The sequence below is a fragment of the Pelodiscus sinensis genome, chromosome 2 (genome assembly GCF_049634645.1).
Source record: "Pelodiscus sinensis isolate JC-2024 chromosome 2, ASM4963464v1, whole genome shotgun sequence".
Lineage (NCBI taxonomy): Eukaryota > Metazoa > Chordata > Testudines > Trionychidae > Pelodiscus > Pelodiscus sinensis.
Window position 1 is genome coordinate 81,284,908 of NC_134712.1, and position 17,936 is coordinate 81,302,843.

Below are 17,936 nucleotides of genomic sequence, written 5' to 3' on the forward strand. Positions count from 1 at the left end.
TGGGGCCTCTTTGTAGGGGTCTATCCCGTCTGTCTATGGGACAGTCTGTGCGCGCGCGCATAGATACTAATGCATCAGGGCGCTCGCTTTCTGGAAAAAAGCCCTTCACAGCTGAGTAATGTGAAGTAATCAAGACCTGCCCTTCCCCCCTGCCGAGTGGGAAAAGTGGGGGCTGCCTTGCATTGGCTTGGTCAGACAAAGCGTGGGTCGAGGGGAGTCACCCGTCGGCTGGGAGGGGGAGTGTGAACGACTTGGAGGGCGGAAGCGTCAGCGAGGCTCTGAGGGGCTGGAGGGAGCGGGCAGGGCGAGAGGAGTCCAAAGGAAACCGGCCAGCGGGGGAAGGGAGGAATCCAGCAGGACGAGGGTGGGAGCGCGCTCCGCTCCGCTCCAGGGTGTTCCCAGCCGCCCGGGCTGCTCCGCGCAGCAGCCCAGCTCAGTCCCAGTCTCGCCTGCGCTGCTGGCGGCAATGGGGCTGCGCCCGGGACCGGTCGTGCCCCTGGGCTGGGCACTGGCGCTGCTCCTGTCCCTGGGCAGCTGGCTCGGCGAGGCCACCCCGCACCTGAGGCGCAGCAGGAGCAAGTAAGAGTCTCTCCCTCCTGCGTCCGCGGGCGGGCGGGCGGGAGCGTCCAGCTGCGGCTCTCGGGCTGCTGGACCCTGCTGGCCTGGGGCTCTCGGGTGCCTCAGCAGCTTCCCCAGGCAGAGCGGGGGGGCTAAGACTTCCCGGGATTCCCTGTTAGGGCGAGATGCGGCTGCCAGCTGCCGGGCGAGTGGGATGGGAAGCCCCTGCGCTTGCAATGGCTGCAAAGGTGGGGTGGGAGTAGGTGCGGACACTTGCCTCAGGGGCAGTCAGTGGCCCAAGGAGCTGCCCTCGGCTTGTGTGAGCGGGCGCGGCGATGGTTTTATGGGCTGCGTCTCCTGACCGGTGCTTTTTTTTGTTCTACACTTGCCATGCTACTGGCTTAATCATCTCTATTGTTTGCCCCTTTAACTGTGCCTTTGTCCTGTGTGTTTTTGTCGCCCGCTCCCAGGAACTGGTGCGCCCACATAGTGAACAAGAATGTGAGCTGCTCTGTGCTGGATGGAACTGAGCAGTTTGTTCAGGCTCAGTACAAATGTGCCTGGAACCAGTTTCCCTGTCCACCAACCCCAGTGTAAGTAACAGAGGAGGAGATTTCTGGGCGGGGAACCACTAGGTCATCGCTAAGTCATTTCTACATCTAGTGAGACCGCAACAGTTCTCAAGTTGTACATCACCAGGGCTCAGATTATCTATCCATGGGATTTTAAAACTCTGGGATCTCTTTTTAAAGTGTTAGAAATGTAACGGAGTTAGTCTGGTGCTACACAGTCCTGTATTTTGTTTTAAAAGTGTGTGCTTGGAAGGGAGAGGTTATTGCAGGACGATATGTTTAATTTTCTAGCCTCTGAGTGCTGGGCCATAATAAATCGTGAACAAAGCTTTTTTTATTACAAACATAAGGCAGCTGAAACAAATTAGAGCCACATTGGATATTCTGCTGTGAGATCATGCAATAAGTTATTTGTATGTTGCTAGAAACAAATCAAGGAAAAGTTACTTGCAAGTCTGAACTTCCCATTGGTAATTGATTTGGTGCTGCTGACACCAAAGTCTTACCAAGTTGGGGTGAATATGCATACTGTATTTTAAATTTTGTAGGAGTGCAAGCACCTGCTGTGAGTTACACACCTTGGCCCACAATTATGGGTGCACTGCAGTTGCTTCACTCCACTCCAGTAGTACAAAGCAATAATACACCTGACTTACTCTGGCTTTATGGTTGTTTTGCATTATTGGCCCACATTCACAAGTCCAGCATGTTTACAATTTATAGATTCTCAAATTCTCTAGCATAGAGAGGAGACCATGCAAAATTGTTTTTGTTACTTTTTGTTTTTTAATAAACCTGCCACTGATGTGTTTCTGCAGTACTCGCTTTATGTTAGGTAACCATTGTGGTCCAGTGGACAGGGCACTAGCTAGAACTCAGGAGATTAGGTTCTATTCATAGTGCTGCCACTGACCTGTTGTGTGACTGGGGAAAATCATTTCACAGTGCTTCAGTTTCCATATCTGTCAAACAGTGATAATAGTTACTAACCCTCCTCAGCAAAGGAATTTGAAGACCACAGATAATAAACTCTGTACAGGTCTGATCCCTCTCCTACTAAAGTCAATAGACTCCTATTGATTTTAATAGATATTGAATCAGACCCTAAATGAGCTAATTATTATTGTGATAAATAGAAAAATAAAAACTATATACATTTCTGAATAGACATGAGCGAATGAAGTATGTGGTTGATACTGCAAGGGCCTGAGCGCCTCCTGTGATAGGCTCGGTCCACTTCGCTCTTGTTTATTAAAATGGGATCTGAGGATGCTCCTTTGTCTCACAGGGACCTGTGACAATTGTTGTTGCATATTTGGTGTTTGTAAGAGTTTTTGGCACCAAAAAAACTACCTTTTTCTTACAAACATTGGCCACGTGAGGCACACAAGTGGAAGCTCTCCAGACACGCAGCTGAATAACTCTGTCTGGGTCATTTAAGTTGTTGTTTCTTTTCATAATATTTAACTGCCCATTTTAACATTCTGACACTGACCCTGATGCACTAAAGTGGACAGATAAAGGTTGGGTGAGGTATATCCCCTTGTTTATAATGGGATCCATTATTGCTCCTGTGTGACCTGCAATTTGTATGGTAAACCAAATTCTAAAATATTGACTGTAATTATCTGATAACGTATATTGGAGATTTCTATTTTTAAGGCAATTGATAGATCTTCCTAATTACAAATCTTTATTTCCTGAAACTGATGTTTCATATTGGTGCTTAATATTGGTGAAAATAAACATCTTCTGGGATAACTAGAGATGGAACTACAAAGCATTTTTTATTTTGAATATAAGGTATATTAAAAGTTGTTTGTTGTCATATGCCTTCAGGTGTATGGCAGCAGTGTGACTATAAAATTGTGTGAATATTTTTAAGTAATTCAAAATATAGTTATGTAGTCTTGAAAGTTTGCTGTGTGTCTGAAACTTTACAATAATAGGAAAGCCTGTTGTTTTAAAAATTGAGGCTAGAAAGAAGGATTATAATTGTGTCTGCTAGTTTTCTTAGGGACACAGAATAGGAAAGAAACCTGCACTGAAGAGTTTGCAATCTATGCTCTTGATTCTGCAAGCAGTTATGAATTCAAATAACTTTAACTTTTCTTATGTTAGTAGTTTCATGAAACTCAATGGAACTGCTCATGCAAATAAAGTTACTCATATATGTATCTGTTTTCAGGACATTAACATAGATGAGACAGTAGGAGGACAAGGAGAAGGGTTATAACAAATAAGTAAAACCATTGAGGCTAAGTTCTGTGAAATTATTCTTCTTATTTTGTTTATAAATTTACAGACAAGGACTAAATTATGAAGTAAATGGAAAATTCTTCTTAGAATAACTGAGATCTGAATCAGATATATAATTTGTTACCTGTGTCACAGATGTGTGCTTTTTTAAAATGTAATGTTGATCTGTGAAAATCACTGGTGTCCTACTGACTTTCGATATCCAGGTTTTAAAACTGGCTAGGCTCCTCCCTATTTATGAGGGTTCTTATCTGTTCCGTGAAATGTCCAGTACATGCCTTTCACTCCTAATAAGGTGAGCAATAAATTGCTAAGAACTGGTACCCTCCAAATAGAAGTTCATCATCATTTTAGTGCAGAATATGCAATAGCATTGCCCTTTATTTTTAGTTGGCTCAAAGATCAGGCGCACATTACTTTTTTGATATTTGCTTACATTACACACAACCATATTTTGATGAAACAGAGATGCACATTATATATTAAGTTTTGTCTTAAACATAAGGTATATACCCGAACAATAGGTATGCCGTACGCTGTCATTGTAATTAATAGCCACTATTGTGGAAAGTGGGAGTGAAATGTACTTATGCAAAAATGTTCATGGTTTTTACTTACCCACATGCAAATAATTTGACGATTTAAAAAATCACTTGTGTGCAAATAACTCACTTGTACCTTTGTTTATTTATTTTAATTGCCCCTCTTACATTGTGCATTTACTCACAATAGGCATGATCTTATAAATGTTTGCTTGTGAATAACTCGACTCATGTAACAAGTCCCATTGATTTCAATGGCTCAACTCCTAGGAGTAGAGTTGCTCATATGTTTAAGTGTTTACTGGGTCAGACTACATGTTTGTACCTTCTGTGTGTAGGAGACAGGAATGGCTTTATTGATTTAACTGGTCTTTTCCATCTGAAACTTCTGTAATAAACAGGAAGACAGACTATTCCACTAGATTGCAAATAATTGGAACACAGACAGGAAAAATGACAAATGGTCTAAAAATAAGTATGACTAAACAAACTTTTAATGAATACCTACAAATTTACCCATGAAACAAATTACTGTATACATAAAATCAATAGGTTAAAAAATGTTTATTGCTATAAATAAATCTAATTCTGGAGTAATCACAGAGTGATTCATTCCAACATTTCAGTAAAACATAGGCGGAATTATATAAAACAAAACACAGCAAAACACCTAAAACTCTACTCATAAGTATATGTAATTGTAAAGGTTGGGAAACCAGCCTATAAGAAGCATCAGACAAAAAGCGTGTTAATAAAATCATTCCAACTAAAGATTGTAAACATTTTATTTAATGGGAGGAAAAGAATATGCAGGTACTTTCTTTGGAAAGAAAACAGTAGACCAAATTATCAGTGTAAATTGGTGTGTCTGGTTATCAATTTTTTTTATGACATCCATGCAGCTATTTCAATCCCTGTTCCTTACATATGGGGTACTATAATAGAGTTCAATCCTGCCAGAACAGAGCTCTTTAGTTACAATCCAGCATAGCATTTAAACACATGCTTAACTTTCAGCTGTTGGCAGACCTATGATTGACAATTTTATTTTTTACTATTGAATGACACACAGATGAACATCATTTGTTGGGGAAAAGTCAATATGGTTTCTGTAAAGGGAAATCATGTCTTACTAATCTACTAGAGTTCTTTGAGGGTGTCAACAAACACGTGGATAAGGGGGATTCAGTAGATACAGTATACTTAGATTTCCAGAAAGTCTTTGGCAAGGTCCCTCACCAAAGGCTCTTAGATATATCTCCATATATTAACTTACTTATCTCATAGAGCTGGAAGAGACCTTGTGAGGTCATCAAGTCCAGTCCCCTGCCCTCACAGCAGGGCCAAGTACCATCACTGGCAGATTTGCCCCAGATCCCTAAATAGCCCCCTCAAGGATTGAACTCACAACCCTACATTTTAGCAGGCCAATGCTCAGACCACTGAGCTATCCCTCCCTGATAGTGGGATAAGAGGGAAGGTCCTTTTGTGGATTGATAACTGGTTAAATGACAGGAAACAAAGGCTAGGAATAAATGGTAAGTATTCAGAATGGAGAGAGGTAACTAGTGGTGTCTTAAAAGGGTTTGTACTGGGACCAATCCTATTCAACCCATTTATGAATGATCTAAAAAAAGGGGTAAACAATGAGGTGGCAAAATTTGCAGATGATACTAAACTGCTCAAGGTAGTTAAGACCAAAGCAGACTGTGAAGAGTTTCAAAAAGATCTCACGCTAAGTGATTGGGTAACAAAATGGCAAATGAAATTTTATGTTGATAAATGTAAAGTAATGCACATTGGAAAAAATAATCCCAACTATAAATACAATATAACTCTAACTATAACTCCACAATGACTCCAAGATCTCTCTTTTGAGCATAGTTCTCTGACAACATCCACTCAGTGTGCAGCAGCAGTCAAAAAAGCTAACAATGTTAGGAATAATTAAAAACGGATAGACAATAAGACAAAGAATATCTTATTGCCTCGCTATAAAACCAAGGTATACCCACATCTTGAATACTGCATACAGATATGGTCATCTCATCTCAAAAAATATATATTGGCATTGGAAAAGGTTCAGAAAAGGGCAACAAAATAATTAGGGTTTTGGAATGGGTCCCATATGAAAGAGAAGACTGGGACTTCTCAGCTTAGAAAAGAGGAGACTAAAGGGGCATATGAAAATAGTTTTATAAAATCATGGCTGGTGTGGGAAAAACTAAATAAGGAAAAGTTATTAACTTGTTCCCATAACTTAAGAACTAGGGGTCACCAAATGAAATTAATAGGTAGCAGGTTTAAAACAAACAAAAGGAAGTTTTTCTTCACACAGCGTGTGGTCAATCTGTGGAACTCCTTGCCAGAGGAGGTTGTGAAGACCAGAACTTTAACAGGGTTCAAGAAAGAACTAGATAAATTCATGGAGGTTAGGTCCATCAATGGCTATTAGCCAGGATGGGCAGGAATGGTGTCCCTAGCCTGTTTGTCAGAAGCTGGGAATAGGTGACAGGAGAAGGGATCATTTGATGATTTTCTGTTCTGTTCACTCCCTCCGGGGCATTTGGCATTGGCCACTGTCAAAAGACAGGATACTGGACTAGATGGACCTTTGGTCTGACACAGTATGGCCCTTCTTATGTACTTGAGGGTTGAAAATAAGGATGTTAAAATGTGCTTAAGTAGCTATCTAATCGCTGAAATATCAGTGGTTACACATGGATGGAAGTTGGCTTCCTGCGCACATCAGCTCCCACCTATCCTCCAGTGCTGCTGCCTCTGATACAGACAGCTCCCCAGGAACCAGTGGGCATAGGGAGACAGCTTTTAAGGTCACTCTCCTTACATACTGGCTCCCACATGCCCCTTCTCCCCGTGTTGCTGCCTCTGATACAGAGGCAGCCGTGCCAAGTGGCAGATGGCTCCTGAGGAATCAGAGTGCACTGGGAGGTGGCTTCCAGGCTGGCTTCCTGCATGTGCCAGGAGCGTACATGTAACCATAAAGGTAAACTGATGAGCCTAGGCTCATTAGTTAACTGTGTACATAGTTACACTTTCACATTACTATTTGAAAGCTTAATATGTGCTTAAATGCTATGCTGGATCAGAATACTCTGCCCTGGACAGGATCAAGCCCATGATACAATAGTCCTTGAAATATCAGGGTCTAAGTTTGTCTCTGGTGTTCAGAAGTTAACATCGCACAAGAAAAACCCTTGAAAATACACAGACTACGTTGAATACAAAAGAGGAAAAATTGAACACTTTTTTACATATATCAAGAAAGGAGGATTGGGGGGGGGGTTGGTCTTTGTGTGTTTGTTGTTTTGTTTTGTTTTTAAAAAGGGAGAGTATCTTGTGTGGGACAGAAGTGTCTCAGTACAAGTTCCTGCTAGCTGGCTACTCGAATAGTTTAGCCTAAGGTTGGGAGGTTGAAGGCAGTAAGAAAAATGTAATAACATATTTGAGTTTCCTGCATTATTTATTTGATAATCTTTGCAAGATGGATGGGTGTGGTAGATTTTCTTAGCCATGTCTGAGCCTAATATTATGCATCTCTGCCTATACACACAGCAAACAACACCGTCTTTGTTCTCTGAAACTTCGATAGGAATTTTCATTTCAGACATCATTCATAGCTTGTTACAATACTTTCAAAAACTTCACACACTCTCTCAACTCACTACTCACATTAATACAAATATTGCAGTTGATATTTATGTCTGTGATTTCATGGTTTGAAAATTGCACTGATTGGAGGTCTGGGACTTCTTGTATTAAGTGCTAGACCAGTTCCTAAGTAGCAGTGCAGGTCCAAAGGACCACTGACCAATTTAAGGGCTGATATGTAATAAACCACCAGAACAATAGAGGAATGTCCTACACCATTGAAAGGCTGGATATGCACATATTCCCATAATGTAGAACATTCCTTCATTCCCCTTGTGGTTTTCAAGATATCAGACTTTCATATAGTGTTCTGATCTCTTCTTGCCTTTTTTTCTCCCTCACACACACTTCAGTTCTGACCTGATTCAAGTATGTGCTTTCCTTGAGAAATTATAGCTCTAGAAACAATGCTGTAGTTCATTCTGAAATCTTAGAATCCCAATTTTTAAATAGTCTGCAGTATGAAATCTCCCAACACTAATACTTCATGAGACTATCAGTTGTGTTTATGAATTCAACATTCATCTCACATATATATTCTTTAGCATTCTGTAAAAGTGTCTTTGTGAACATTCTTGCAAGGACTTATTCATGGAGAGCAAAGACAAAAGTGCTGCAAACACAGGTTAAGCAAATTCATTTTTCATTCAAGTAGATGTGTTTAGGAAAAAAAGAAGCTAGTTAAACTATTTGCATAGTTCTCCTGATAATATGTCAGCAACAGTGGAAGCTATTCATTATCACTAGAGACCTATCCGGTAAGAATAATCTGAAAAAATATTGTAGCATCAATGAGGAAACCAGTCCTGCTAATTAGTGCTGCAGTTTTTCACAGGCTAAGTGCCCATGCTTTTGTGAATAAACTTAAAAACCTATGAGATAGACCAAAGTGAAACCTTGCTGCAGAAGTTGTGGGGAAGCAGTGAATTAATACAGCACTATCTGCCATTCTAACACTAACCACAGCTATTGCCTTCCCATCTGTAGAGAAGGGTAGATTAAATGATTATGGCCTAAGCAAGGTCAAGGGAGAGCAATAACTCTGGTTCAAGCACTGAGCATTTTGTGGAGAAAAGCGAGCACAGCAGCTGTGGACATCTACTCTTGTCCCAGTGTCTTCCTCCCCAAAATGATTGAGCTGCTGCTATTAGCAGAAATTCAAAATCAAGCAACTTTGCTAGGTCTGGTGCGAATGCCAGCTCCAGTTCATCTGTAGAGCACGTCCTGTGCTCATGCTCTACCTAGCCTGAGTTGGCAGGGGGAAACTGTCAGGAAGACATTTCAATGCCCAGTTAAATATATGCCCCTTCTACTCTCCTTTAACCTCTTTCTTTAAATTTCCTTGGTGATCTCTCAGGCAGCCACTCCTGCTGATGCTTTTTACCCTTCTTCTTGCTCATCAGAATGCTCTGTTCACTCTGCTGCCTTACTCCAACACTTTGCATCTCTCATACTCCAATATTCCTCCCCTTACTTCTGATTTTCTCTCACACAATTCCTGTCTCCCCATCTCCACTTTGCCAATTGCTCTCCCTAGTTCCAGTCCCCAGGAAATTCTAAAATGGGATCTTGGATACAGTTTTTACACTGCTGACTTCAACTGAGATACTCCAGTGTAAAAGAAGCATCAGGCCTAGGGTCTGGGAATGTGAAGTGATACCCAAATTGACTAACTTTCTGCTATTAATACAATAGTTAGTAGATTACAATGCAGTGTTGATCTACCAGGATTTTCCTTAACCTTTTTAAAAAATATAGACCTTTTTCTGTTTTGTTCCTATTAGAAGTATTTAGGTTTCTTCTTTGTTTTGAAGTACCAACTTAGTGCTGGTCTGACTGCATGTGATTTACTGTTGTTTGACATTGTTTATCTTGCTGGCATAAATGGAGAGGGAAGCAACCATAGAGGAAACATGGGACTGGAAGTCATGAGAGCTACGTTCTGTTCCAATCTCTTCCATAGACTAGTTGTGTGATTAGGGAAATGTTACTGAACTATATATGATGGTATGTCTACACTTCAGGTGTAATTCCTAGTTCAAGAAGAAGACATACCCGCATTAACTCTCAGCTAGTGCACTAAAATTTAATGTAGTCCCAGTGATGAAAGGAGCTAGCTATGTTGAATATGAACCCATCTGAGACTCTAAGAATGTGATATGTCACTGGGAAATGAAAACACTGAAGTGGTTGTACATAGAGTATTTTAGACAGTATAATACTTTAGCTTATTTTCACCTGCCTCTACCTGAATTGCACAATTCACAGTAATGGGTGAAACCCTAGCTCCATTAAAGTCAATGGCAAAATTCTCATTGACTTCAAGGAAGCCAGAATTTCAGAGAACAAATGATTTCATAGTACTGGACATTTTACATGCTATGGAGTCTGTAATTAAAAGTGGGATTTAAAGATCTGGTACTGAGAATGTTTGTTTTTCTTTTGTAACAGTGCCCCGTAGTCCACCTGCACTTACAGGGGTGGGAGGGAGGGAAATCCATCCTTAAGTGGTATCAGGCTAAATTCTTAGTTGCACTCAGCTTCAGCTCAGTGTTTCAGAGAGTGGCATGCAGGGGTTATGAGTGGGGCTACAGTGAGTGGAATTCTCTGTCCCGCCCGTAGCATAATTTATGGTGTTTAGAGGCTGCTTTAATTTATGCTAGTAATGATTCTTAAGGAACTGCCCACCAGCGGGAGATAGGAGTGAGGAAGAAGGTTGCCTAACAGCCTCCCTCTGAACTGGGGACAGAGTGGCGGTGAGGTATAGTAGTCAGTTATGTGTCTTTGAGGAATTCTGCCGTGCTAGCAGGAGCGGACTGGCAATCAAAATAGGCCCAGGAAATGGGTTAATAACCGCCCACTTTTTCTCATCAAATAATTTTTTTTAAATTTACTCGTTGACCTCCATTAGCCACACTCCTGACTCCCATTAGCCAGGCTTCTGGAGGTAACACTCTTGGGGCAAGATGGACACGTGACCAGAAGTAAAAGGTGTCATGTGACCCCTCTCTAAGGACTTTTTCCACCATCTTCCTACCAATAGGGATTAGTTTGGCCCCCACCAAACCCCCCTCATGCAACTGTCCTGCAATTGCATTAACCCAATGTGTGTGACATTAACGAGGGGGTGGAGAGGCTGGGGGAAGTGTTCCTTCTAAGAGTTTCCTCCCATGAGCAGAATGAATTTTGTGTTGTGCACCAGTACTGAGTTCATGTGGCTTGTTTGGATGTAGCACCCAAGTTATTAATAAATATTGTATAAACCTCTCCCTTTTCCCTTTGCTGCCATGTCTCCTCCCCTTGCTCCATCAGCTCCCCTGGTGCCTGCTGCCCCCCAACCCCTCACCCTCCTCTGCTGTCCTTACTCCTGCCCTTCTCACTGCCTTCAGCCCTCCTGTGACCTGCCCCCCTCCACCAGCCCTTCTCTTCCCCCTGTGCCCGCTCCTCCAGTAGCCCCACTCTGAACATGTGAGCTACCCCTCCTCATCCCCTCTCCTAACACCTCCCTCTACACACCTGCCCTGCCTCTCTCCTCTAGTGCTGGCCCCTCCCCTACAGGTGTCTGCCCTTCTGCTTCACCTCCAGAATTCTGAAGCACCTGCACCTTCTCTTACCCCTGCACCCTCCTGGTGCCCCCACTTCCCTCACTGCCCCTACCCCCTTTGCCCTCTTTTTCCCTGATGCCCACCCCCTCACCACTCTCTTCCCCCATTCGCCTCATGCCCCTGTGCCCTCACACATGACTTACTCCATCCCCGCCTTCCTCATGCCCACCCCTTCTTTCAAGACTTCTCCCAGCACCTCCCCCTCTCGCCTCTAGTTCCCAATGCCCTTACCCTCTCCTCTCCCAGCATAACCCTGTCCCCCCTCCCACTGACACCTTCCCTCCTGCCCTTTTCCTCATTGTCTCACTTGGCCCCCTGGCATTTGTCTCTCCTCCACCCTGTTCCTTGGTGCCTTCCCTTTTCTTCTTCTGTGTTGGCCCCCCCAGCACAAGCCCCTTCCCCACTGACCTCTTCCTCCTATTGTTTCCCCTTCCTCTCCCCCCACCTTCTGTCTTCCAGTTTACGGTGCTGGAGTCTGTGATTGGGCCCCAGAAGTCCCCTCCAGCTGCTTCCAGGGCTCCAGACCACTTGCTGGGCCTGGAGCTGGGGTGTGTGGTGCAACTCTGGGCTGGGCGGTTTTAAAGTCCCGGGCCATGACGTCACACCACGCCTGGGCATCTCCCCTCTCAGCTGTTGCGTGGTATACATGGCCAGCACCAGGGAATTTAAATTGAGGGGCTGCGGCTCCCCGTCACAATTCCCCTTCCTCTCCAGCCACCGCCAGGCGGCCCTTTGGAGGACAGCCCACTGGGAAATTCCCGGTATCCCACCAGTCCAGTCCGCTCCTGCATGCTAAGGGATTTATAGGTATTTTCCACTCCTTTTCTGCTGTTCAGGTTGTGTAAATAGATCAGAGCAGTCCAGTGAATCTAGCCCATAGAATTTAAGGGACCATGATGGTAAGTTTTGGAAAAGTGCTAATGCATTTGCTGTCTTCCCCATTTGTGGAACCTTTCCAGTACAGCAACCATCTATTAATCTTACATGGCAGCATGGATGAAGTGTCTGCGCGAGGGGAGAAGCCCTCCTGTTGGCAAAAGTAGTGTCTTCACTGTAGCACTACAGTGATGCAGCTGCATGGCTGCAGCTTTTTTTAGTGCAGACAAACTCCTAGGATGCAGATGTGCTACACTTACACTTTTTCTGCCAAGTACTCATAAACATTCATAGAATTGTTTGGCCAGTAGCTCTTTATTCAAGACTTAGCTAGTCATGGGCTGTAGTTGTACACACTAATGTTTCATTGATTTTAATGGTAGTTGTGCATGTATGAAAATTGTAAGATTGATTCCTAAATACTGGTTTTGTTTCTTCTTTCTTTCTTTTGTTTCACTATGCCAGTATTCATAACGGTGTCTGATCAGAGCCATAACACTGGACAAATTGTAGACGGTCCAGAGAAGAGCAACAAACATCATTAAAGTTCTAGAAAACATGCCTGATGAGGAAAGTTTGAAAGAATTAGATTTGTTTAGTCTGGAAAAGAGAAGACTGAGAGGGACATAAGTTTTCAAGTTGTCTAAAAGTTTGTTACAAGTAGGAGGGAGAAAAATTATTCTCTTTAACCTCTGAAGATAGGACAAGAAGCAATGGATTTGTATAGCAGCAAGTTAAGTTTAGGTTGGACATTAGGAAAAACTTTCTGTTGGGGTGGTTAATCACTGGAATGAATTGCCTAGGAAGGTTGTGACATCGCCATCACTGGAGATGTTTAAGAGCAGGTTAGTCAAACATCCGCCAGTGATGGTATATCTAGTGCTTGGTCCTGCCATGAGTGCAGGGGACTGAACTCAACCTCTAAAGGGTCCCTTGTGATTCTGTGAACATTTAGAACTTGCACCAAATATGTATTTTTAATTTATTTTAATACAAAAAGATCTTTTCCTATAATCCGTCATAAAGAGGAAGGAGAATATTTACTAATTACTGTGCTGTGTTTTTTCAAGGTTTATTTTATTTTTGTGTTTCCATCTTGAGTTATTTCTATTAATTTGATTAAAAATAGGGTGGTTGAATTGGAAGTAAAGATAATAGTTGTTAATAGTTGTTAATTCCTAAGGTGGAAAGGCTCCTAAAATAAGTTGTTGTTTTCTGTGGCATGAAAGATTAGAAAGTTCTTTGAAATCACTCTTTTTTATATTCTTGCTTTTTAGATTAATGTTTTTGTTTGTATTCTGTAGGTCTAACTCAGCAAAATATATGCCCATTTTTAGGTGGTAGAAATCTTTATAAGGTTATGGAAATTGAGCACATTAGCTGATATATGTTTTAACTACAATAGGGTAGTTCATTTTCCCCCTAGCCTTTGAAACATTTGTAATAATGCGTGATTATTAACAGTTGTTCTTCAAGTGCTTGCACATGTCCATTTCACTTCCAATGCGCATGCACCAGTCCACCACAGTCAGAGAATTTTTCCCATGATAGCACATGAACTCTCTGCGCCCTTGTGTTGCCAGATGACGGTATTAAGGGGTGGCCACTCTGACCCCCCCTTAGTTCCTACTCTCCGACTGTGGTTGGTAGTTAGGGAATACATCATTTTTTCATATTCTTTTCCCTTTCTCTCTCTAGAAAGTTTTCTAGAGAGAATTTGTTGTAAATAGTTTCTTATTCAGAAGTAGTTATTGTTAGTGATGCTTGTTTTTTTTCCCCCAAGACATTTCCTTGTTTTTATAGTATTTTCTTTGAGATTTGGGGTACAAGGGTATAATGCCTAACTCCCCAAGATTTAAGCACTGTTCTGACTCTAACATGTCCATGCCAGTCAACAGTCTACATCCCTTTTGTTTAAAGTGCTTGGCAGAAGGTCACTTTGAGGCTTAAGTACCCTGTACTTAATACACAGGCAATCCAGGACGTTTTTGGAGAATGTTGGGGATAACTTCTTGGTACAAGTGCTGAAGGATCCGACCAGGAGCCGTGAGCAGCTTGACCTTCTGCTCACAAACAGGGAGGAACTAATAGGGGAAGCAGAGGTGGGTGACAACCTGGGAAGCAGTGATCATGAGATGGTAGATTTCAGGATCCTGACCAAAGGAAAAAAAGAGAGTAGTAAAATACACACCTTGGACTTCAGAAAAGCAGATGTTGACTCCCTCAGACACCTGATGGGCAGAATCCCCTGGGATGCTAACATGAAGAGGAAACGAGTCCAGGACAGCTGGCAGTATTTTAAAGAAGCCTTATTGAATGCACAGAAAGAAAGCATCCCGATGCGTAGCAAGAGAGGCAAACATGGTAGGAGACCGGATTGGCTTACAGGGGAAATCCTTGGTGAACTTAAGCACAAAAAGGAGGCTTACAAAAAGTAGAATCTTGGACAAATGACCAGGGAGGGGTTTAAATGTATAGCTCGAGAATGCCAGGGGGTTATCAGGAAGGTGAAAGCACAATTGGAATTGCGACTGGCTAAGGATGTGAAGGATAACAAGAAAGGTTTCTACAGTGATGGTGCAGAGCAATCCAGTGGCTAGCGCTTCAGCGCATGCCACAACGCAACCACCCCGGAGCCCTGCTGCTCTCCGATCTCCACGCCGCAGCTGCTCTTGCTCCCGCTTCCTCTCCCCGACACCGTCCTCTCCTCTGCCGGCACTCCGATCCCCACGCCGGTCCTCTCACCGCTATGGGTCTCCTCATGCCTCTTCAAGACTGCCTTTTCCGTTTCTGGCAGCTGCATCTCCTCATCGCAGGCACCACTACGGGTAGCTCTCTCTCTCCTGCTTCCTCCAGGGCATCACACCTCCGCTCCTGTTCGCCCTGCTCCCCATACCACTATCGATATTGCAACCGCTCTAGCTTCCATGACGACTGTTCACCGCGACATGGCACATACCATCGTGATGACCGCTACTCCCGACATTCTCGTAGCAGGTATTCTTGCCGATCACGATCCGCCTTTGACTACGCTTCACGCAGGTGCTCTCCAACCCCAGCTCTCCTTATTCCTCTGCACCATTCACCATCACCATCTCACCACCCATCAGAGCCGAAACATACTCCCTTCGTGCACCAAACGTTGGGGTCTTCCATCCTAGATTCATCTCCTCCAGATGAGGCAGTCACGCCCGGTGATAGCTCTCCACCAGATGACCTCCGTCAGTTCCAAGAATTATTTAAGTGAGTGGCTATCACACAAAAGATCCCGCTGCAGGAACTCAAAGACAAGCAACACAAGCTTTTCAGGAATCTCCAACCGCAGGCATAGGTCACGCCTGGCCATTCCTGTGGACTAAGGCATCCTGGAACTGGCTGACGAAGTGTGGCGTGCTCCAGCGTCGGCTCTCCCCACCAACAAAAGAGCCGACGAAATATTTCATGCCACCAAAGGGCATGGAATTCCTTTTTGCCCATCCACAGGCTAACTCTTTGGTAGCTGACGCAGCTCAACAGAGATCTAGAGCCCCTCATCTCAAACACCAGAGCTCTGATAAAGACGTAAAGAGGCTCGACGTCCTGGGCAGGAAGGTATACACCTCAGCGACTTTACTCCTCAGAATCGCCAATTACTCGGTGCATCTCTCCAATCATACCTTTGATACGTTTTCACGCCTCACTCCCCTCATGGATCATCTCCCTGATTCAAAAAAATCGATCCTGAGATCAGTAATCCAAGAGGGCTACACATCAGCGAGAATGTCCCTCCAAATAGCCATAGACGTCGCTGATACCGCTGCTCGCTCCACTGCTACTGCCATCGTTATGCACAGAGCTTCTTTCCTTCAAGCAGCAGGAGTTCGAAAGGAACTACAGGCCAAAGTCGAGGACTTACCCTTCGACAAGGGGAAGCTCTTTGCAAGTCTTTCAATCGCTCTGATTCCTCCTCAACGAGCAAAAGTCTATTTTTCACCCCACTCAGGACATCGAGCTCATTGGAGCCCACCTGGACTCACTTGCCGCCAGAGCGTTCCTACCCTTACAGAGGTTTCAAGCCATCCAAGACCTCATTTGCACCATCACCGTCAGCCCTACCGTTCCACTCATCACATGCCTCAGACTCATGGGCCATATGGCCGCCACAAAGTATGTGGTGAAATATGCCAGACTACATCTGCGCGCCGTTCAGTACTGGGTGACTCTTGTATACCACCACACCAGATACGATCTCCACAAGCCAGTAACACCGCCATCTGGCGTTCTCCAATCACTCCTATGGTGGACCAGTCACACAAACCTACTGTCAGGTGTACCATTCCATCTGCAGGAGCCACTCCATCAAATCACAACAGATGCCTCTCTACTAGGCTGCGGGGCCCACATAGGCTCCCTCTCAGTCCAAGGCCAATGGTCCCCACAAGAAGCAAGGCTACACATAAACTTCTTAGAGCTATGCGCCATTTTCAACGCATGCAAATCCTTCCTCATCTACATTCGGAACACCACGGTAAGGATACTTATGGACAACATCACAGCCATGTATTACATCAATCGCCAGGGCGGCGCTCACTCCCATTCCCTATGCACAGAAGCCATCTGCTTTTGGAACTGGTGCATTCGCCACGGGGCAACTCCTATGGCATCTTACTTACCTGGCACCACAAATGTGATGGCAGATTTCCTGAGCAGACATTTCCATGTGAAACATGAATGGGAAATGCACGATGGCATTTTACGTGACATCTTCCAACGTTGGGGTACTCCCCAAGTGGACCTCTTCGCAACTCCTGCCAATACAAAATGTCACAAGTACTGCACCAGGGCGGGCCTGAGCCACGCATCCCTGGGAGATGCCTTCCTTATGACCTGGTGCGGACCCCTCCTTTATGCATTCCCCCCCATATCTCTGATTCCCAAAGTCCTTCAGAAGCTGAAGACAGACAGGCCTACGCTAATCCTCATAGCTCCGGACTGGCCTCGCCAGCACTGGTTTCCCTTCCTGCACCTTCTCTCTGCACGGACACCGATCCACCTTCCGCCTCTCCACGATATCCTCACACAAGACCAAGGACGCCTGAAACACCCCCAGATACAAATGCTGAACCTAACATCATGGTTCCTAACTGGCTGACTCCATTCGAATCTCTCTGCTCCGTTCCAGTCCAACATGCCCTAGTACACAGTAGGCGACAAACCACAAGAAAAACTTACCTTCACAAGTGGCGCAGATACTCCTCCTGGTGTACCTCAAACCACCACGATCCGATACATCTGTCAATTCCCTCCGTCCTGGACTATGTGTTACACCTAAAGAACAAAGGCCTCGCGTTAGCCTCCATCAGGGTGCACCTCACAGCAATTTCAGCATTCACATCACCAATAGATGGTGTTTCTGTCTTCGCCCATCCTACTACTGACAGATTTCTCAAAGGCCTTACCAACATGGCCCCTCTGCATGACCCAGTCCCACCGGTGTGGAGCCTGGATGTAGTCCTCAATGCCCTAATGAGGCCACCATTCGAGCCTCTGGTGACTGTATCCTTGCATTTCTTCACTTTGAAAACCGTTTTCCTGCTTGCCATAACATCAGCACGCAGAGTGAGCGAGCTTTCTGCCATGATGGCCACGCCACCATATACAATTTTCCGTAAGGATGGAATCTTCAGACTACACCCAAGATTCATACCCAAAATTGTCTCACATTTCCATGTCAATGAACCAGTGATCCTGCTCACCTTTTTTCTGAAGCCCCATGCCTCACCATGAGAAGTGGCCCTACACTCCTTGGACACCCGCAGGGCCTTAGCATTCTACATAGATCGCACTAAACCTTTCAGGCTTATGGACCACTT

The 17,936-nt window shown here is 44.2% G+C and overlaps 1 protein-coding gene across 1 annotated transcript in view; it reads left to right on the top strand.

Annotated features, from left to right (window-relative positions):
* Positions 1 to 229: 229 nt before the first annotated feature.
* Positions 230 to 17,936, top strand: part of EMILIN2 (elastin microfibril interfacer 2) — a 58,518-nt gene continuing 40,811 nt past the window's right edge. The window contains exons 1-2 of the mRNA XM_006139031.4: positions 230 to 579; positions 1,029 to 1,151. Coding sequence (XP_006139093.1) covers positions 467 to 579; positions 1,029 to 1,151 — 236 coding nt within the window. The 5' untranslated portion in view covers positions 230 to 466. The remainder of the gene's footprint in view (positions 580 to 1,028; positions 1,152 to 17,936) is intronic.